Source organism: Conger conger, chromosome 5 (genome assembly GCF_963514075.1).
Source record: "Conger conger chromosome 5, fConCon1.1, whole genome shotgun sequence".
In the NCBI taxonomy this organism is placed as follows: domain Eukaryota; kingdom Metazoa; phylum Chordata; class Actinopteri; order Anguilliformes; family Congridae; genus Conger; species Conger conger.
This window is the reverse complement of record NC_083764.1, coordinates 36,093,332-36,116,610: the sequence shown is the minus strand read 5'-3', so window position 1 is coordinate 36,116,610 and position 23,279 is coordinate 36,093,332. Positions and strand designations below refer to the sequence as shown.

General features: G+C 38.6%; 1 protein-coding gene across 3 annotated transcripts; it reads right to left on the bottom strand.

Moving 5' to 3' along the window:
• Nucleotides 1-2,037: 2,037 nt before the first annotated feature.
• On the bottom strand, nt 2,038-23,072 carry acp1 (acid phosphatase 1). 3 transcript variants are annotated; one of them, XM_061241842.1, is made up of 7 exons: nt 22,946-23,072; nt 18,195-18,268; nt 12,504-12,617; nt 12,322-12,435; nt 10,770-10,831; nt 8,486-8,591; nt 2,038-2,388 (listed from the first exon to the last, which is right to left on the bottom strand). In XM_061241842.1, the coding sequence occupies exons 1-7, from the start codon at nt 22,986-22,988 to the stop codon at nt 2,311-2,313; spliced, it is 591 nt and encodes a 196-aa protein (XP_061097826.1). In that variant the 5' UTR covers nt 22,989-23,072; the 3' UTR covers nt 2,038-2,310. The 3 variants fall into 3 exon arrangements, with proteins under 3 accessions (XP_061097826.1, XP_061097828.1, XP_061097827.1); XM_061241844.1 differs by lacking the exon at nt 12,322-12,435; XM_061241843.1 differs by lacking the exon at nt 12,504-12,617.
• Nucleotides 23,073-23,279: the final 207 nt, after the last annotated feature.

Below are 23,279 nucleotides of genomic sequence, written 5' to 3'. Positions count from 1 at the left end.
TTTTCACTTAACCAAACTTCTGTGTGAATTTTGATGTATGTTTGGAGTCATTGCCTGGCAGACCTATGACTAAGTGACCTATGACCAAGGTTTCACAGCTTCCTAGCAGAAAACCAGATTGTTTGCCAAAATTTCTTGGTACTTTTCTGATTTCATTTTGCCCCTGGACCACTGGCAGCAAAATATCTCCAAAACATCCAAAATGTTGACAATATGTATGAGGTGCATCTCCTTTTCACACCAAACATGTAGATAAGTACAGTCAAAACATTCAAATGTGGTCTCATCTGACCATAGCACTCTCTTCCAGTCATAATTCCAATGAGGTCTGGCAAACTCCAGATGCTTGGTTTTGTTTATTGTACTCAGTAAGGGCTGTCATCATGCAGAGTTTGTTGGTATGAAGGTGTCATTTTATGGTTATTTTTTTAAACTTGGTGACCCCAAGATGTAACCAATCTCATCTATGGGTTCTTTATGGCTTCACCATATTCCTCACCATCCGTCGGGACAATGTGCACTTGTGTTTATGTATTTATTTATTTATATAAATATACACACACTCAGCAACCACGTTATGAGGTAGACCTGTACACCAGATAGTTAATGCAAATATATCATCAGCCAATCATGTGGCAGCAACTAAATGCAGGCAAGTATGCAAACGAGGTTCAGCTGTTTTACAGACCAAATGTCTGTATGGGGAAGAAATGTGATCCAAGTGACTTTGACTGTGGAACGGTTGTTGGTGCCTGACCGGGTGGATTGAGTATCTCAGAAACGGCTGATCTCCTAGGATTTTCACGCACAGCAGTCTCTAGAGTTTGCAGAGAATGGTGCAAAAAACAAAAAACATCCAATGAGCAGCAGTTATGCGGGCAAAAATGCCTTGTTAATAAAAGGCCAGAGGAGAAGGGCCAGACTGGTCAAAGCTGATAGGAAGGAGGCAATAATGCAAATAACCACACATTACAACAGTGGTATGCAGAAGAACACCTCTGAACACACAATGCATCAAACCTCTAACTGGACAGGCTACAGCAGGAGAAGACCAATACGACTAAAAGATAAGTAATAAATACCTAATGAAGTGTTCACTGAGTGTATGCACGCCTACATATTCATGTGATTATCTAATCAGCCAATCATGTGCCAGCAGTGCAATGCATAAAATCATGCAGATACAGGTCAGGAGCTTCAGTTAATGTTCACATAAACCATCAGAATAGGGAAGAAATGTGATCTCTGATTTCGACCATGGCATTATTGTTGGTGCCAGATAGGCTGGGTTGAGTGTTTCTGTAACTGCTGATCTGATCTTCTGGCATTTTCCACACAGAAGCGTCTCAGAAAGGTGCGAAAAACAAAAAACATCCAGTGAGCAGCAGTTCTGCAATTGGAAATGTCTTTTTGATGAGAGACGTTAACGGGTAATGGCCAGACTGGTTCGAGATGAAAGAAAGGCTATGGTAACTCAAATAATATAGTATAATTGTGGTGAGCAGAAAAGCATCTCACAACAGCTACAACAGCAGAAGACAAAGTTGGGTTCCACTTCTGTCAGCCAAGAACAGAAAGCTGAAGCTGCAGTGGGCACAAGCTCAGCAAAACTGGACAGTTGAAGACTGGAAAAACGTAGCCTGGTCTGAGGAATCTCGATTTCACTAAATATCATTAATGAAACTACCAGCTGGCCCAACATACACATTCATCTTCCACTTGAAATTTATATACAAAATATAAATATTCCGAAATTTCCTGGACTTTGTCTGTTGCAGATCAACTTCATTCAAACATTCATTCTTAGGTGTCCATGCGTGCATGCTTAATCTGCAAATCAATACAAGAACAGAAAGTATCAAAGCAAAGGTTGCCGGGGAGCGTAGTACTTGTGAACCAGAGGACCACTGACTATCGTGGATGCAACAATTTCTTCCCCTTCGAGAGTTGCCAGACCCAAGCAAATAATTCCCAGGTGACAGGCAGTTGAAAACTGAGAAGTTTGGGCAGGATGCGGCACAAATTACGCACTGCATGTGAGGTTTATCTCGTATTTATTCTTACTTCTACATTAAATCAACCAGTTAGGAAACAACCCAACTTGACATTCAATTCACATCATACAATGTAAAATTTGACAAGACATCATTCACTGCTAATTGGGCTGTCACATACACCAGTTCTATCAAGGTTTCGCTTTAATTACTGCCATGCCAGAAATGGATCACAGAAAAATTATTACTGCTTACTTATTGTAAAGCGACAACAAGTTAAATAAGGTATAAGCTACTGAAGCTGATGAATAAGGCATCAGGAATGGCTTTCCAAAAATGCTTTGCAGCATCTCAGACACTGTTCATACACCTTTTCAAAATCCTCTTCACTCCCCTAAAACAAACAAAGAAAACAAGTCAAACACTGGAATAAATCAAAAGCAGTTTCCCTTTACATACACACATTTTACATACAAAAGTCTCTAACCTAAGATTTAATTAGCAGTAAGACACAACTGTATACTCTAGTTACACAATTTAGATAGATATTCTCTCCAATGAGATGACTATCAGGACAGAAGAAAACCTTTTATTCTCTGGTTTCACTTGGCCACTCTGGATATAGCACTGCTTGCATATTTCCAATAGAACATAATTCAATTAGTTCAATTATTACATAAATGTGTTACTGTGCAAAAGTACTTATTTTATTATGTTCTTTGGCTTTAACATGCCTCTGTAATACTGCAGTATAGAGAGCCTGTAGACATTTCTCTTCTTGATTGTTGAAAACCTCATTGTTTATTCTAACCAACAAATGGCTGGTATACTGTATATCAAGTCTTCTTATGTAAATAGTTCTGTATATATAGATGCCTTTTTTTTGTTCCCAGGAGCAATGTTTGCTTCCCACATACTGAAAAATGACAGTTAATCTTCATGTTTAATTTGGTGTTCCTGCCTCTGGAGATTTGCCGACAGTACTGGTATGTGATCGTATCTAAATAGCTTGTTTGTACGGGGTGTGAACGTGACGCTCTTTTGTGTAGAATTCATGGCTCTGGGTGGCAGGAATATTTAAATATGTTTAAAAAAGAGAAAGTCTTAACAGTCTAACACCCTCCTAGATTTTATAGCCTTGGTTCACCTTCCACCAATTGGGGGGTGGGGCGGAGTAGTTACACTTGACAACTCCAGTCCCTCGCATTCTTGAGCAGTTTTTGTCCTTTTAACATTATATAGCTGCACGTGCCTTTTATTTCTTTACATCGTCAATCATGCCTGTTTAGCTAAACCTATTTGTCTCAAACTGTAAGTTACAGTTGCATCGTTTGCGGTAGACTATCATATCTTAGTTATACAGCCAACTACTTACACAGCCAAATAAGTTGCTTGCTCATAATATAGCTAAAGTGAAAACTTCAAAAAGACAAAAAATATAAATAGTGTTGTGTAGCACACGAGTCAACATTTCATAAAGTCACCTGTTTGAACATTTTCTTACTAGAACACTGCGAAAAGACGGCAGGCTCTGACGTGTTTTGTTGTCAGCTTTCCAAAACAGGGCATGAGAACACGGAACTGTATAATAACACTTTATATTACGCTTTATATTCATAGACTGTGGGAAGGATAAACAGTGGTTTGAGGGTGTTTGTTGCTGTAAATCCTCTCTTGACCCTTAGGAGTCCGAAATTACCTATTGTTTTAATGATAAGCAATTAACAACAAAAACAAAAGAGCATGCGGGATCAATGACATGTACTACAAAAGTATCTTCCTCAGCTGTGGAATAGATTGCTTACATTTGCCACCTGGTGATGGTTGTGCGAAAACCACTTTGGATTATGGGTAATCTTGCTAAATGACTCCTCCGCCTGTTACAGGCCGAAATGCAACGTGGCTGCTCCCTACTGTCGGAATCTCACAAGTATTATTTCCTGGTCGGCAGCATGCTGGCCGCAGAAGCAAACTGCCAAATGAAACATTATAACCACTATAGAAGTTTGGATGTCATATACCAAGTGGAATAAAGTGGTGGAATGACACAATATAGTTCTTTTAGACTAAGATTAAGTAAATAAATTGGCAATTTCACTTTGTTTGATTTTATTTCCAATAATGTTTAGGGGTGCCAATAATTTTGACACCTATGGTTTTCAGAAAAACTTTGAAAAATGAGAGGAAAAGTATATAGTTTCCACATATGTTTGAAAATAACAGATTATCTCTGCTCTTTATTATATGCAGATTTTCTAAATTTTTATTAATAGGTAATATATCATTCTGAAGCCCAGTGTAGGTGCTGGGAATTTACTGGACTTCTAATGTAAATAACTAGCCGTGGAGCAAAGGAGGCTAACTGCACAAATGTCCCTGTGTTGGCGACATGTTTTGAGACCAGCCTCTCTTCCTCAGGCAGCAGGAACCGGCCTTATTAGAGCGCATTAGAAGTCCCGTAAATGTACATTTTTTTCAGTGTTTTCCCAATTTTTCTGTCATTGCATTGCCTTTTTTGGAACTCTTGACTTTATTCCACTTTCTTACACATCTTTAAAAATGGGCAAAAATATTTGAATGATTAAAGGAAAGACCCAACTGCAAAGACATCTGACGAATTGCACAACAACCTGACCCAGCTAATCCCTGTTCCTCACAAAGACTTGGCTCAATTGAAAAATAAGCCCCGGATTTATCATAGAAATAAGGTCTGACACATTCAAATTATACAGCACTGTGTTAATATGAGGACCTTTGTTCTCAGTCAAATGTAGGCTAACCTCGGTGTTCATAAACCTTCTGCAACTTTTTATAGTCTGCCTTATTTTAATGGTAAGAAATTCTTGAAATTGCAGGGACTAATCAATGAGATGAATAAACAAACTACACCCATTCAATCCAATGTATCAGTCCACTTATTTCTCAAGGGGTCACATACCAGAGCGTGTGTGTATTAGTGTAGACAGAACGAATGAAAATGAGAGAATTATAAAATGACAATAAGATTTACAGAAATAGCATGACGCAAATATGCAGTTTGCCTGAATCACAAAATACCAACATTTTTCCCCCCATAGACATGACTGCCTTTGAACAATTGGAATTCAATCAGATCGCTTTCTGCAGAGAGAAATCCCAGTGTTTCCCCTACATAGAAGCAGCAGTGCCACAGCAGAATTTATGCGTCTCTGTTAAAATATTTTAAAACAATGCTTAGCTTTGGCTCAGAAGAACTGAAACAAAGGAGTAAAGCTGTGGCCTACATCATCTTGCGAAACCTTTGTTTCCATCGACACTACCATCACAGAAATTTTGTAATATTGTTCATATTCAGGCAATTACGTAAATGGTTGCTCTCATTTACTTAAAACATCTCTGCACTAGCTATTTTCAAACTCTGGATTCGGTTGGTGTTGGGGACAACACTCCCACCAAACCTGACGCGGTGCACAGGAAGTGATGCAGTTTACATATTCAGTGAAACACAAGGGATACCCATAACCCATAGCGAGTCCATTCCATTCAATGAATGAAAAATGTGCTTACTGTTGTGACCATTCATTTCTGGTGTTACAGCTAATGCTAGCACCTGACATCTCTAATCAAAGTATCTCTGGCAGCACTAATGTGGAAAAAGGCAGCAGATTGCAAGCTATAGCCAATTAATAGCCTACTCAAGTGTGGTGATTAAAAGTTTCATTACAAATATGCCTGAGCTACTGAAGGAAAGACCTGTGCCCTGTTTCATACAGTAGGATTACTGAGCTAGTTGGATAACTGCACCGAGTAAAATCTGGAACCCTCCCAAATCAGGAACATGGGACTAAGTAAAAAGAGCTGTTCTTGGTTTTTCCTCGGCACAGTTATCCAGCTAACTCACTAATCAAGCTTTTTGAAATACTCCCAGGATCCTTCAACCTTGGCTCAAGCCACTAAAAGAAGTAAACCAAAGCAAAGACCTGAAGGCAACTGTGCCAAAAACCAGATATCGTTTTGATCATTAGAGGAGTTTTAAAGAAAAGAAGAGCATAGAAGGACTGATGCAGATGTAAGATAGTTAATATTAACACATTAGCGCTGAGTAGCATTTATTACTTTTTTGGTGCATAGGCAGCTGTAGAGACAAAGGAAACTACCATTTCCCATGAGTCCACATGGAACATGACTGTCATCGCTGACCCCGCCTCTATGGTGGCCATGAGCTACTGTAGCTAATACTGTAGCACAGGAAACAAGCAGAGGGCAAAATAAATTTAGAAGCCCATATAAAACTTGGGACACAACCAAACAGCGGCAGAGATTCTCTCTTTCTCACCCTTCTGAGTAGTAGCTAGCTATCTAACTTGACCATCTCAGTATTATCTGCATATTATTAACTGTTAGGGTGCATAAGCGAACCCAATAGCGTTACTTTCGGTTTTGTAGAGAACCAAATGGAAATTCCCAGAATAAAAGTCAACTGCATGTGCAAGTTAAATAGCTTATGCCAATCTCGTTTTGGGTATATGTGTATGGCAAGTTAATGTTTTGGCCTCGTTTCTGACAATGTCGCTGATTTATAGCCTGATAGTCAGACATTGGCAGCCCAGTACCCACTAGCAAGCGACCTATAATCACAGCATTGAGGGCTAGCCCTGAAACGGGAGGCTTTTGTCTGATCATAAAACTGTATCAGAATACATCTCTGGGTCTGATCCGGTTTTCTTGGGGCTATTGTGAGCACAATGCAGGTTTGACATTTCATAATTTTCTTTGTCTTTGAATTCTTCATTCATCAACCAAGTTTTAGTGACCATGCGTTCACACTTCAGCCAATTAGCAGGCTGTTGACTTGCCTCAGTCTTTAAATTTGATCAGTTAAAAAATGTCCTCTCTTCATGCAATCCCTTGCAATACAGAAATGTGTATATAGTACTTCTATTATTTACGCCATGCACAGTTATTTCTGACAATGTAGTTTATTTGGGTACATGATCCCTCAAAACAGTAAAAGTGTAGTTAAGACAAAGTAAGGGCTAAAGTAAGTAATTACATTACATTATTGGCATTTGGCAGACGCTCTTATCCAGAGCGACGTACAGTTGATTAGACTAAGCAGGAGACAAACCTCCCCTGGAGCAATGCAGGGTTAAGGGCCTTGCTCAAGGGCCCAAAAGCTGTGCGGATGTTATTGTGGCTACACCGGGATTAGAACCACCGACCTTGCGTGTCCCAGTCATTTACCTTAACCACTACGCTACAGGCCGCCCAGTTATTAAAACCTTGGAACAATGAAATTACAAGACCGGTTACATTGACATGATTAAAAATCATACTGTATGTCTAGTTGAGACCAATTATATTTTTGAACCAGCTACTTTACAAGTTATAACATATTTAATTGCTATTTCTAGATCAAAAAAACGACAACTTTGTTGTCATTTTAGATATGGTTTTCCATAATTTCTTCAGCGTTAGACAGATACATAACCAATAAAGCACGGATCATCAACTCTCGATTCCAAAACCAGCCCCAGTTTTCTTTTCTCCCGGTAATTAGTGCTACTTAGTACCAGACTGTCTTCACACATGACTCCCAGGTAAAGGGAGGGTAGAAAACCAGAAATCAGCGATACAAAACCGTCAGATGCTAGTAATGACATCTCAGCAACGATTCAAATATCCAAGACCGAATTTGGAGAAGGTGTTGACATTATAACCTAATTTTGGTGAAAATTTAATCCATTTTAAAATATTGTTTTTTTCGCAAATCAGATTTCAATGTTATAATCACTGGTAACTATGTTACCTTTCATAATACAAGTGTAGAAGATGGTGAATACAAGCTGGTGAAGACCTATAGAGTGATACAAGAACCAACCCACCCTGATTGATAATCCCAAGTATAATTATAATTTTGGTTCCTGTGCTTCATTAAAATGCCAAACCATGCTTTTCACAACCCTAACTCATCCATAGCAAGTGATACACATACGAGTGGTGGATGACTTTCCCAAGACTGTTTTATTACTGCTTTTGTTTGTTCTCTACAGGGTCCAAGTTCTTATGTATGTAGCCACTTCTAGCACTTGGACAAGTGGTTTTCTGTACACTTGTCCCTGATTATGGTTATGCACTTTGTTGTACGTTGCAGTGGATAATAGCATCTGCCAAATGCCTGTAATGTAATGTAAAGGACGACTGGTTGTATTGTACACATGAGAGATGCTGGCACAAACATTGTGAATCAGCTGAGCAAATGTTGTAAAGTTCCACAAATCAGCTGTGTACGTGTGTAACATGGAGTAGCATGGTAAACCCGAGACATTATGCTCCATGGCTGGGAAAAAAAATCTGAGAGGAAACACTGAATCCCATTATATGCTGCAGGCTGAAACTTTTTTTCTAGCCATTGGACAAGACTGACAAAAGCATTTCATGCAACTTTATACATGAAATTTAACAGCAACCAACTACCTATGGAACCAAATAACAGTTCAAAAGTAACTTACGTAATAGGGATCTTGGATGATCAGCTGTTCTTGAGGGTCATACTTCCCAAGGAGCTCAATTTTGGCTTTGCAGTTTTTTACTGAGTTTGCTTTCTTGTTGAGATCCCTGTATTGAAATGAAACATAGATATTTCACAAAACATAGAAATGTCTTTAAAATCCAGGTCCTTAATGGTCAGTTTTAGATGTTAGTTCTTTACCATCAATCAACTTGGCAAATTTAATTACAGTGCATTTTCACAGTACACAGTACACAGTACTGACTGCTATGACGCTATAGGTAAATGGTTGGCTTTTATGTAGCGCCTTTATCCAAAGCGCTGTACAATTGATGCTTCTCATTCACCCATTCATACACACACTCACACACCAACGGCGATTGGCTGCCATGCAAGGCGCCGAGCAGCTCCTCAGGAGCATTTGGGGGTTAAGTGTCTTGCTCAGGGACACTTCGGCACAGCCCGGGCGGGGGATCGAACCGGCAACCCTCCGACTGCCAGACGACTGCTTTTACAGCATGAGCCATGTCGCCGCCCTAGTGTATTCAGTAACTAAAGGGAAAGATTATCAAATCCTATTAGGAGCTACTGTCAACTGAAACATTAACCTTTGACCTAAAAAATCTATTTGATTCTGAGGATTAGGAGAAACATGTTCAACAGCTTGACTGAGAACTGGCATACCTGGCTGTGCTACAGACCAGAAATCACATCACTTGACTATCAACACATTTTTTTTTTTTTTTTTTTTTTTTTTTTTAATGAATCTTGTTAATGAATTTTGAATCACTCTATGCATTTCAACTGAGGAGAGCCCCATGTTCAGTCTCACTGCAGCTAAGCAATTTGGATTGACATGTCTATATTGCCAGTTCAGATTGGCAGGTGAATATTGCCTCATTTGTGATAAAAAAAATGTACTGTGTAACATAAGAAATATCTATTATTTGATGTGGTGTGTGTTCAGAGATGCTCTTCTGCATACCACTCTTGTAATGTGTAATTATTTGCATTACTGTCACCTTCGTGTCAGCTTTGACCAGTCTGGCCACTGGATTTATTTTGTTTTTTTTGCACCATTCTTTGCAAAGAATCCCAGGAGATCAGCCGTTTCTGAGATACTGAAACTACCCTGTCTGTCCCCAACAATCATTCCACGGTCAAAGTCACTTAGATCACATTTTTTCCCCATTCTGATGGTTGATGTGAACATTAAGTGAAGCTCCTGACCCGTATCTACATGATTGTATGCATTTTTTTATGATAATCACATGAATAAGTAGGTGTAATAAAGTAAAAACGTTCCTAATAAAGTGCTGGGTGGGGGTATATTTAAAAGAAAACCACATGGTTTATACAGCCTAATGACTGGTCAATAAGAATTCCAGGGCATGCATATTCATGATAGCAAGCACAGCTAGGATTGACTTTGCTAAAAAGGGACAATGCAATCATGTTGGACTGCCTAAGGCACTGCAGAAACTAACAGAAAACTAACAACATCAGATTATGTACAGTATAGGTTGTTGTATATTATTGCTTTTAAACCAGATTTGTTGTGGGTATTACCATCTGAAATGACTGCCCAATACAGATATCTTCACATCTATACTTCACCTCAACAGACATCATTTAAGTTTCACCAAAAGAGCTCCAGAGAGTATTTTAATTGCAGAATCTTTTGTTTGACCACAATAATCCCCAGGACATACTGATAAACAAACTCAAGTTTTAAAGTTAGCTAATGCCAAAACCAAATCTTAGTGCATTGCATGCCATCTGGCTCTCTCTCTTTCACCCCACTTAGCACTGCATTGGAAAATACATTCTTCCCAAAGTAACATGAAGCATCCAAGGAACTCCATAAGCTGCTTACGGACTGGATCCACATGAGCACATGACCTATGAGTGTTCAAAGTAGCAACATATTTAACATTCTGCCTCAGAACAGCTTATGGCACTTCACCTTCTTTTTGTTTTTTCCATGGTGATCATAGTATATATAAACCAATCGAGCCCAAAAGAAAGACAATTTAATTTAATTTCCCCAAATTATCAGGGTAAAATTCTAAGGCTAACATAAAATCTAAGAGACTCAATCTCAGTTACTTCTTCACTATACCTTTGTGTCAACCTACCACTGCCTCTGCTACTCAATGACGGAAATACACACATACATTTAATGTGGCACACATTTGTCAATGGATTTCATTTTTATTTATTTATGGATTTCATCTTATAAAATGCAAATATTTCAAAGCAGACAAACAGGAATAAGTACATACCTCAAATTGCTTTCATCCATGCAAAGTATATAATCAAAAGACAGAAAATCCTCCTTTGTCACCTAAAAGATATTAAAAAAACAGGGAGTCAAAAGAAATGGATGGGTTGGATTAACTAATCATTTCAAAGCTGTAAACTGGACAAAGTAGAATCTACATGTGCACATTTTGATTAATTTGACAAAAGTAAAATTTTGGTTCTAAGCAGTTTTTTTACCTGAAAGCACTCATATACAACAAGTCCGATACAACAATGGAAAGAACACCAAACTTCAAAACCAAGTCAATTACTTGCAGAAGTTCAAAAATCATTTATGCGAGGTCAATTCTCTTTTTGCTTTCGTTAATCACTTAAAGGATTTTACCTTTAATAGGAAGAATTTGCGTAGTACAAATAATCAAATCACATACATAGCCAAGCTTGATGAGAATAGCTTGTAAAAACCAGGGTGGTCATGAGCATGCGGTCATGAGCTGGCTACTTTAAAGCCGAGCTCACACTTTTTCCCTTATAGTGAAGTCCGGATGGAATTAATTCACAATGAATTCTGCAAGTCCACCATCTTGACAATTACTGTTAAGCGACTGTCAACGTTCCAAACCAGTCTTGAATTTGTCTAAGGACCCCACAACAATTTCAAACTGGTTTGATTTTGTCAGCAGTTGTGAGGGACATGCAGTGATGTTTACACTGGTGGTGAGGAGGAAGCACAGAAGACAAGCTATCTAGCTAGCTATCTATCCTATCTAGCTTGCTTTCTTTCGCACACCTTTCATTCAGTATGATCTTGCACGTGTGTCTGTGTATCATGTCAGCTGTTTCAGCGTACAGTAATCTTAAAACTTTCTCTGAATAGTAGCCCACTACCTCACGTAGTGTTTTCTCACCACGAATGTCATTTTAAGATGGCATTAAAACGATTTTAAACATTAGAAAACCTCTTGTTAGCATACGTGTACCAAACCATGGTTGAACACAAATAATTATTCAGAATGCTATCAAAACAAATTGGAATAATTTTACCTATTGGTCTTGGTTATTGGCTGCCCTCCAGCTCAAGCCACACTTGCATAGCCTTGGCAACGTGAAAATAATCCTTAAAAATCGTGTAACGTGTGACCCCAGTGTGATGTATGTATGTAGTGTATGCTCGGCTTAGCCCCGAAACTATAGCCAATAAACTATGTGCCAATAAACCTTAGGTGAACTGGGTAAGCAGTGGCAATGCAGTTTACCATTGCAATTCCTGTAACCTGCAGTTGAATTACAATAGTTTGCCATCCAGTAGTCTATAACTATGTCATTGAATCATTGTTATTACTTCGGTATTACCACTACAGACACTCATATTTCAACAAGTATAATCTATCTGCATCTTCGTGCAAAAAGTTACTGCTTTATAATTACAACTCAAATATTTCAAATTGGGGATCGATACAATATGCAGCTTAAAATGGTATGCACCGAAATTCTCGAACTGGCATCCTGACCTACAAATATTACAAGGACACACAAAAACCATGACAGAAAGAGGCTGGGAAAGCCATATACCTTTCTGGCCCTGTGGTCTGTCTCTATGGATTGTTTCCTGAGGCAGGCCAGAGCACGAGTGTCAGGGGAGCTGCCTGTGTTCCAGTCAGACACAGCACCACTGTCTATGAGCCACTGCAAGAGAGCACAAGAAGTGGTGCTAATACGGGGCAGGGGGAGGAGGAAACAGGAGGGTGCCGTACCTGCCTGGCCACATGCCTCATGGGCACCCCGTGCTTCCTCATGCAGGCCTGCCCTCGGTAATCGGGCGGGTTGCCTATCTCATATGTGGAGGTCGCTGCACTGTCTATCCTCCACTATGCAAAAAAGGAAAAAAACAAACCAACAAAACAATGCATGCAGGACGCACGCCCATTTCAGTTACATTACTGTGGTACAATTTCCTGCTCCTAATTCATGATTACTGTTGGACTTGGTACTTTGGAAACATATTTTAGAAAAACATATTAAAATACCTGGAATAGCCAGCCTATACAATGAGGTCCGTAGGTATTTGGACAGGGGTACAATTTCTGCTCGTTTGGCTCTGTACTCCAGCACATTGGATGTGAAATAAAACAATGAGGTTAAAGTGCAGACTTGCAACCTTTAATCTGAAGGCATTTACAGCCATATCAGGTTATCCATGTAGGAATTATATCCCTTTCAATACAGTCCCCCTCCACTTTAGAGGACCAAAAGTAATTTGGCAGTTGGCTTTATAGCGGTGTTCAATTGCTTCCTTATTGCAGGTACAAAAAGAAAAACTTTTGTATCTAGTCCTGATTCAAGGCCTTTGATTGTCATTGGAATTTGGCTTTTGTCAACATGAGGACAAGAGTTGGGGCACTGAAAGTGAAGGAAGTTGGAGGCATTTGATTCAACTTGAGCAGATAAGATGCTTCTGTACTCTTCAGAATTAATTCTACTGCTGTTATCAGTGAAAGACATGTGAATCAGCACCTGTGGCAGCCGTACATGCCAAAACTAAACTCCTCCAAAAAAGTTAGGAAATTTGTGTTTGGTCGATCATATCTCTGTTGTCACTATATTATTAGCAGGGTCATTCTACGAAAACGTGCCATTTTATGTCCCTGACACAAAAACTACCTCATAAAGCTATATTAACAACAAAATTTAGTTGGTAACAAAACATTTAGTTGGTATCATTTGATAAACAAACAGTCTCCATTTTAAAAATGTATACATTGATTTATTTCATGAATTTTAAAGACTTTTTGTATTGTATATCTTGTAAACATTGTAAAAATAGCTAAAAAATGGCTTGTCCCTGCGTAAAATATTTCTATTACAACAGGCTTTTATTATCTGAAAACAAATTATACTTATGAAAAGCTTCAATTGTGAGTTAACCTATAATGCATGCATTTCATTCTTCACCTTTTTGGAATATTGAAAAAAATAACATTTTAGTGCTGTTCCTGCGTTTTGCGTCAACCCAGTTACTTTGGATAAACACCCCCCTCAGGGACCATGGACTATCCCAAAAGTGACATAATTTTCAGGAAGTGATATCCTCTGCCTTTTATGAAGATGATGCCAAGCAGACAAGTGCTCCTCTCTTTTGATGGATTTTCATTGAGTTATGTTTAGTCTGACAGAAGGGGACAGTCATAGTGTCAATCTTGTTGCCATGATATCATGTATTAAAAAGTTATTTCATGTAAAATTTAAATGTACATATAAACAAGCATATTAGCCTCTCAAGAATGCACACCATGTGGTGTCATTGTGTTAACCACAAGGCTAGTAATGGCTGCCAAAAACATATTTCGTCAACCCTGTTACCGTCAACCCTGTTACTATTAACCCTTTCCCTGCCATGTCCCAATGTTTACTGTGTGTTCAAAACCAGAATTATTTATACAATACATAATTTTAAATAATATTTATACTACAAATAGCATGTTTTGTCCCTAAATGTGTTTGTTATTTCATTGTGTTGCAGGCAACATCATGAGGGGCGTTTAAGATCAAAGAAGGAGAGAAAAAGGCTCTGACTTGAACTTGAGGAATCCAGGCCAGTTTGTTGAACTTGCAGCTCAGTTTATTAATGGGGAGGCTGCTCTGCTGTTTTTCATCAGAAATTCCTGGGAGATGATTTGAATTGACACTGATTGTATTTGAGAGGATGCATCAGATAGCATCATTTCATTTTGATGCAAATTATTTTAGTTTTAACTCTTTCATAATTTTAATAAAATAACTGTTTTACATATATGTCTTCAGTGTCCTCATTCATTTCCATAATGTTCTATGCCAAATCCACTTAAGACTTTTAGACTACAGTCTAAAAACAAACTCATCTCCTGAACAGGTATGCTACCGTCAATCCTGTTACTCTTATAATACTCTTATTTAATGAATAGAAATAAAAGTCAAATATACATAAACTCTTTTGATATGTTAAGTAAAATATAACAATACCCCCCTTAAGTAGTTAGGATATGCTTATAAACACATTAGTTTGTTTTCATGATTTTTTCCTAAAACCTAAGATACAATGACTGAGCAGATTGCACATGAGTGTATTCATCCATGTAAAAAAAACATATTCCTCATTATTTTAATTTATAAACACTCTTAATGTAAACAGGGATGATGTATCTTTCATAATATACCAGATTTATTATAAGTATGACTTCAAATAATTTTAAATACAATTTGATGTGTGTAACAGGTTGACAAAACACACTTGTGCATGTTGATTATTTTAAGAAAATAAATAAATAAGTAAGATAACCTGAGATGGCACCACATTTTTTTCTGACAGGTAAGGGTCGACTTAATCCAAATAAATCCTTAAACACAACAAAAACAATACTTTGAAAATCTGATTTTCAGAACGCAAAATGGCACGTTTTCGTAGAATGACCCAGCATTGTATCTTATATCATTGGAAAGCTGTTCACTGTTAATTTCCTTTTACAATGATGTAAGTATTTGTAAGGATCATGCATTTGTGGGATGAGCAGCACAGCTGATTGTGTGGGTGGGGTCCAAAGTGAAATGTGTCAAATTTCCCTGCCAGTGTCAAACAGTGTATTCTCCTGTTGGTATTGACTCTATTGTTTTGAGTTGTTTTGGGGATTGGATGATTGAAATCTATCAGTAACAAGGAACAAACAAGACATATTGGTAATTTTACATTTTACTCATTGAACAAACAGTCAGGAGCCTCAGTAGCGGGGGGAAGAACCATACGCAGCCACAACAGCCTGGCACCTGTGACATGGGTACACATCCAATCCCCCAAACAAATCAAAACAATAGTTTTTGTACCACTGTCCAAATACTTACAGACCTCACTGTACAATCTATGGTACAGCAAAAGGAAAGGATTTACTTCCCTCTTTTCCATTTTTAAACCACATTCTCTATTGTATATATAGTAGCAGATAAGTTTACGTAAATTCAAAAAGCACCCTGAATAATGAGCATTGCACCTATATTTTCATTATATGCTTAGGCATGAGCTTGTTTTAATTGCAAGAACTTACACACAAGTAATTGCTTGACTGGCATGAATAAGCTACTTTTGAAAGAGACGTGATAGGCCAACTCGCTACAAACTAAATGCTAACAGGAGTAACAAATCATATTAGACTGCTTAGCTCATTGCCATCACACAAATATCATTTTACAAAGCTACCAACATCTAGCCAGAATCATCTTAGGGGTGTCGGTGTGGTTAAGAATGGGAGCACAGACTTTTTGGTGTAAACATAGGAGGGAAAAACAAGGAAAGAAATCCTGTCTAGTATGCCTTTAAATACAGTGTTTTGACATACAGTGCAGTCCGTAAGCATTTGGACAGTGGCGCAATTTCTGTTCTTATGGCTCCGTACTCCAGCTCATTTGAATTTTACATTACTTGTTATTTAGCTGACACTTTTATCCAGTGACTTACAGACGACAATCCCCTCTGGAGCAATGTGGGGTTAAGGACCTTGCTCAAGGGCCCAACAGCTGGGCACTACACCAGGGATTAAACCACCAACCTTGCAGGTCCCAGTGACGTACCTTAACCACTACGCTACATGCTGCCCCAAAACAATGATTTCAATAATGCATATGAGGTCAAAGTGCAGACTGCCACCTTCAATTTAAGGATATTTACAGCTGATCTGATCCATGTAGGAATCACATGCCTTTTTATGCACATTCCCACATGTAAATGGACAGTTGGATTCTCAGCTGCTTCAGAGTAGCTGGGGGGGGTGTACTACGATGGGAGTTTAGCATACCCAGGGTTTCTTTGTGTAACCTGGCTTCACAGAACCAAACAACCGCATTTGGGCTTTACCAGTACTATGAAAATTGTTATCAACTTGCAAAGTGAAGACAGGCTTTGTTAACCAAAAGCTATGCCCGCTCCCATAAAACTGGCGGTGTATGCCTATAACAGTGTCACATGGGCTGTAGGCAACAAGAGTGGTGTATTTCTCACCTGAGAAAAATACTGATATGAACAAATACACTCAGTGAGCACTTTATTAGGTATTTAGTAGACATATTTTTTCAACTTATTGGTCTTCTGCGGCTGTAGCCTATCCATGTAAGAGGTTTGACACGTGTGTTCAAAGATGCTCTTCTGCATAACACTGTCTTAATGTGCGGTTATTTGCATTACTGTCACCTTCCTGTAAACTTTGACCAGTCTGGCCATTCTCCACTGACCTCTCTCATTAACAAGGTGTTTTTGCCTGCAGAACTGCTGCTCACTGGATGTTTTTTGGTTTTTGCACCATTCTACACAAACTCTAGAGACTGTTGTGCGTGAAAATCCCAGGAAATCAGCAGTTCCTGAGATATTCAGATCTGACACCAACAATCATTCCACAGTCATAGTCATTGAGATTAAATTTCTTCCCCATTCTGACATTTGGTCTGAAAAACAGCCGAACCTCTTGACCATGTCTGCATGCTCGTATGCACTTAGTTGCTGCCACATGATTGGCTGATTAAATATTTGCATTAACAAACTGGTGCACAGGTCTACCTGATAAAGTGCTCAGTGAGTGTATAATGGACGGATATAAAGAACATAAAATACTCATAGGCAAATTGCAAAAAGTAACCTTGATTCTGCCAACAAAGCTAAGGGTTGCAAAAAAAACTAAAAACAGGCTAGTGTAGATTTATTAGTTAAAACCTTATTTAGGCTATCATGCCACTCTTAACAAATAATCTCACAAATTTTCCTACAGTTCATTTCAGCTGCGGAAACTATGCTACACATTCTCAAGCTCCTAAAACTTAAACTTGACACACGATAGGCTATTTAAAATGTCTGAAGCCAAAAGGTTTATTAAATTCACACTAAAGTTTATTCTTAAACTCAAGAATTAAGGGAAGTCGATATTGACGTGCAGGGTTCAAGAAGCTTGCGTTATGTCGTTTCTAGCCTGTATCTTTTGCATAGTGTGACCACAAAGAAAGCCAGCCAAATACACCCCGGAATTCTACGGGAACGTCCGGGAGAGAAGCCCCTTTCCAAAGAGTTGATTGTTCAAAGGGCAGTGCTTTTATATGTTTCAAGACGATAGCCTGAATCTGCCCTGGACCAGGTTAGCCATTTGCTTTGACCTCATTTGTTTCATTTAATCGGAGTACAGAGCCAAAAGAACAGAAATTGTACCACTGTCCAAATACACATGGACTGCACTGTAGACCAAAGAAAAACTGATCAATAAAGCCACATAATCAATCCTCTGTGTAGTGTAAGATTATAATAACTTCTCAATAGTAAATAGGATCACAGCAGAGTCACAGACTGTATGGGATACAAAGAGTACACAATTCACAATTCCTTCACACGGTTGAATGTCCAGTCTAGGGAGATTTAAAATGCAAGAAGTTAGCACACTTACATTATTTGTATCGCCATTGTCTGTTACCATTTTCCTGAAGACGGCTTCAGCAATTGGGGATCGGCAAATGTTCCCTTATTTAAAGGAAAACAAAGAGTTTATCTGTGCACTTAGAAGAATTGCATGTACCAACTCTGAAGATACAAAACTAATTAAATGGTTCACACGAGCATGCGCAGTCACCTACTTTGTGAGGGAGGGAACAGAATGTGTATCAAATTTTTTGCTTTTGAGAAACAGTGAACATAATTCAAGTTATTCGCCACATATACAATACCGTTCAAAAGTTTGAGGTCACCTTGTCTTTTTCTATTTTTTCTGATTTAATATTTTATTCTCTCTGTAATCAAACAATATGTGGTCAAAGCGCAGGAATCTTATATAAAATGGTACTTTTATACATTTTGGTTTCACCATGTAGTAACTACAGCCCTTTTTAGATGTAGTCCCCACATATTTCACAATGTGAAAGAGTCATTTTTTGTATTTAGTTGCATATCCTTTGCATGCGATGACTTCCTGATGTCTGTGACCCATCATCATCATCATCAAAGTCAGAAACAATCATTTCTTTTCCTGACAATTTTTCCTGTTGAACTGAATTCTTGTAGTATCTACTGCATATCTGACACTTGATGACTAAAAGCCATTTAGCCAACAAATGTGTTGCATACTGTATCAGCATAATTTACAGCTGAATGTGGTTCCAACCCCCAATTCCCAAAGAAATGGGTTTTAGTATCACTTGTAGGACAAGCTGAAAATAAGATATCCCGACTCTGATTATATTGATGGGTCACAGACATCAAGAAGTCATGGCATGCAAAGAATATGCAACCAAAAATATGTGAAATTGGGGACTACATATAAATAGTGCTGTAATTACTACATGGTGGAATAAGAATTTATGAACATTACCTGTAATAAAAGCTCTGAGTCTGTGCCTTAACCACATATTAATTATTTGATTACAATACAGAAAATAAATCAGAAAAAGCAGAAAGACAAGGTGACTCCAAACTTTTGAATGGTAGTGTATGTGACGTGCTCTATCATAATCCGTTGTAAGTTGCGACCGCCAATTTCACATAAATCAATCAATCATTTCGTCAAAATGTTTATTTTTGGCTGTTATAGGCTTTTATCTTAGTTTTGTAGATCATATCTTGACTTTCATAATCTGCATGTCTTAATGCCAATTCAGGGAAAATATATAGTTTTTAAGCTTTTAAAAGCAAGATGTCAAACTGAAGGTTGCACCTTGTGGTGTAGTCTCTCTATTGCTGCTAACTAAGTCTTCTCTGAACAGTTGATTGAGATGCCTTCACCCCTGCCCTGTGGAGATTGTTTGTGATATCCCTGACTGATGTTGGTGGGGTTTTCTTCACAGCTCTCACAATCTCTCATCAACTGCTGTTGTTTTCCTCAGTCAACGTGTTCGATGTCTCAGTACGCCAGTGGTTTCTTTCTTTTTCAGGACATTCCAAGCTAATCCAACGTTTAAGGCGGCCCACCTTAACTATAAACAACTATATATAATTTTTTCCTTCCCAATACTGATTCCGATACCTGAACTTGTGCATCAGCCGATACCTAGTACCGATCCAATACCTGTGCGTAAAAATATATATAGACGTATATAACGTTTACCCGTATGTAGGGGTCATGTCTCTTTTTTTATCTTTTTTTTTAAGATTATATAAAATATTGCCAAATTGCTGACATTTTGCTAGCTTCTACTGCACTCTCTGCTAACAACGCATGTGTTGTTGTTTGCCTGAGTAGCGTAAATGAGACATCATCACGATAAATTATGTGGTTTCGGATCGGTACATAGACATGCATACTTGCCGAGGCATTTCTGATACTGGTATCGGAACAACTGTATAACTTTATAACATTGCCAAGATCATCATTATAAGCGTATAAATGTCCTGTTGCACACCATGCAGAAATAACAACCAGCTTCACAAAGTTTCTGGCACCAAGTGTTAAACGGTTGCCCGTCGACATAATTTTCTTCAACCCAAGCCCATCTCCATTCATTTTCACTCCCCTCTCAATTAGAATTTGAATGAACTTCACTTCCATGTTTCAGCAGATACATAACTACCATTGGTAATTAATAAATGGTTGTAAGACTGAACATGATTTGATAGGATGCATTGGGCTGCTCAGGCCACGAACTGAGGTTAACACAGTGGCAGTACATTACATTAATGGCAGACGCTCTTATCCAATGCAACGTACAGTTGATTAAACTAAGCAGGAGACAATCCTCCCCTGGAGCAATGCAGGGTTAAGGGCCTTGCTCAAGGGCCCAACGGCTGTGCGGATCTTATTGTGGCTACACTGGGGATTGAACCACCGACCTTGTGGGTCCCAGTCATGTACCTGAATCACTACACTACAAGCCACCCTGTCCATAGAAAATAACTAACTCTAAACCTACTTGCATGCAAGTAATTACTTTAAAGGTGCAGCGTCTAGACAAAAGAGCTACTAATGATATAATAATTATAGAAGTGATCTAATTTACAAAACTAGGATTCCAAGTGGCCGGACAGCTCGCAACTCCAGCCAATGCATTCCGAAGTCTCTACATAAATGAATCAAAGTCGATTTATGTAAAGGATATTGTTAGCCCCTCGTTACATTTAGCTTAGTTAACTTGTAAAATGAATGTCTTTGTGGAAGAATGGGTGGTGATACCTTTACTGCCTGAACTACACCCAGGACAGGCAAATTAACGAGAAAACAGACATTGAGGTACTGAAAACTAATTATAACTATTAGACTAGCTACCTTGCAAAATCTTATGTTTCGAAATGTGTTTTTTTTATATTGTTGAACTTCAAAAATTATAGGCTAACGTGGGCTCACCGTGTTTTCCGAACACCAAGTAAGCTCACAATGTTCCGAACAGTGCAATTTTCATCACAAATACATAAGAAATTACTTCCAGATCAGCTTTGGTTTTTGTGTGCATGTAAAGTCTAATTCCTTTCATTTTCATAAAACTTGGTACAAGTCATGAACTGGGCAGGCTTATACGGCGCAGCCAAAAGTGTTCCTGGTAAAACTGTTCACGCACGTCCACACATTGTTTTACATAGACGGTATCGGTTTTTAATTAAGATTTTTAAGATTAATCATATAAAGATTTAATAGATGTGCCTGCATAACAGAGCGCAAAACCTTAGCAGTAGCTTCAGGTGCTGTTTGGAACATAGTGAGCTAGAATGGTCTTCTGGACCATGAACCAAGTTGTGTTGTTAATTATTGTTTCCTGTATAATTATTGGTTAAATTCACATGAATCCAAGTGTTTTAGAATCTGGGGTTTGCGAACAAGCAACCATAATGATAAACCACATTCCTCAGGAGAAAAACTACCATTGAACGGACTTTCACACTGGATGTGTCCAGAACCGCAAAAATGTTTCCTTAGACGGCATTCTAAGGCAGGAAGGCGTTCAGTGCCATCCTATTCCAAAGTGTGCCAAAAAGTATGCCTTCTAAGGTGCCTTCATTTGATTTGAAGGGAGCATTGATGCATCCTTCACCAAATTCTTTGTGATTAACTTCTTCCATTAAATGAATGGTGCCTGAAAACGACGGCAGAGTTCGCTATGAACTCTAAAAGAGCTTGTCCACATGCTGCCAAGTTGGCTTTGAAGGACAGATGACTAAACAGGCAACGAGAAAAAGAGGTTATACTTCCCATTTGGTGCATGCAGTGTTGCCAGATGAACGATAATTATCAATTATTGTAAAAAAAAACCCTAAATGTACAATAATTTTGTATGCACTTGATAGTTTTGTCATAGTTTCAGTTTTTTCATAATAGTGAAATGGTACCGAGCTGATTTCGAACCAGCCTGATTATTACGTTTACATCTTACGTTTTCTATGTCAATAATGTATTTAGGAAATTCCGGTCGCCACTTCATCAGCCTAAAAAAATAAAGCAGTGAAGATTAAGACAATCCTTTCGTTTTACAGGATCCGGTTGTAAAATAAATTATAAGGAGGGAGCAGTTATAGGTGCGCCACAGTTTGAATGTACGATAGGTAACTCTGTGCTCATTCGTTTGTGGCTTGCGACCATAATCTCCCTTGCTTTACCAATTGCGATAGACTAAATCCAAAACTACCGATAGCTAAATTAATTTCTTTGGTTAGCTAGTTAACTGAGCCGCCGTGGACCTTTTCGTCACCCTCGCATTGATAGTTAGTTCGGTGTCATTATGTATTGCTGCTTGACGCCATTGAGTGCCAAATAAGTATGATCTTTCAATGCAACTGTAAGCAAGTGAAGATTTACGTTCTGTGAAACCTAACCTAACAGCGAGCGTGTAATTCTCTTAAACTTTCCACGTTTTGCTGGCTGCGACCAGTATGGCGTGCTTGCTAAATTAGCATACGATTTGCTAACGTTAGCTACCGGTATACAGACGTGTGTTTGCAATTAATCTTGGAAGTATCCAAGTAAGTATCCAATATATATGACACCCCAGAATCCCAATGTCCACATTAGTCGATTATTGGCTCACTGCTAGTGAATAACGTTAAACTATATGCGTTGTTGTTGCTGCGAACTCACTGCGATGACCAGATGGTGGATGTATAGCATGTGCAAACATTTGCATGTTTTTATGTAGTTCCAAATACCGCTGTATTAATCAACATTTACGACGTGCATGCCACAAAACTTTTTTTGAGCGGAATGACAAGCAACACCTTTCTTACCCAAGCAAACGAATAAAACCGACTTCCCACTGCTAGCAGCCATGTTGCTTTTAGGGCCAGTGGGGTCCTCTCAAATTCCCACGTAAGCTAGTGTATTGAATCGGGGCGTGTCTTCCACTCAATTTTGTGTCTTCTCACAGTGCCTGACTAAAAGCAAGCGTGTGTATCAGATGGCCGGTCATGCTGCGTTCACTTCACATAGGAGAAAGGGGAAGATGAGCGGTGTGAGAAGGGAATGGGGTTTTCCTGTTTTGGAGCGTAAGGGAGGGTTAGCTGTGAAAGATGAAGAGAAAGCTGATGCGTTAGTTAATGTGTTTGCCTAAATTTATAGTTC

Bases quoted from the DNA above. Each gene is read 5' to 3' on its own strand.
- acp1 (XM_061241842.1), bottom strand. From the start codon at position 22,988: ATGGCTGCTAGCAGTGGGAAGTCGGTTTTATTCGTTTGCTTGG. The intron at 12,618-18,194 runs GTAAGTGTGCTA...TTTTTTGCATAG, and splicing joins ACAATGGCGATACAAATAAT to TGGAGGATAGACAGTGCAGC. The intron at 12,436-12,503 runs GTACGGCACCCT...GCTCTCTTGCAG, and splicing joins TGAGGCATGTGGCCAGGCAG to TGGCTCATAGACAGTGGTGC.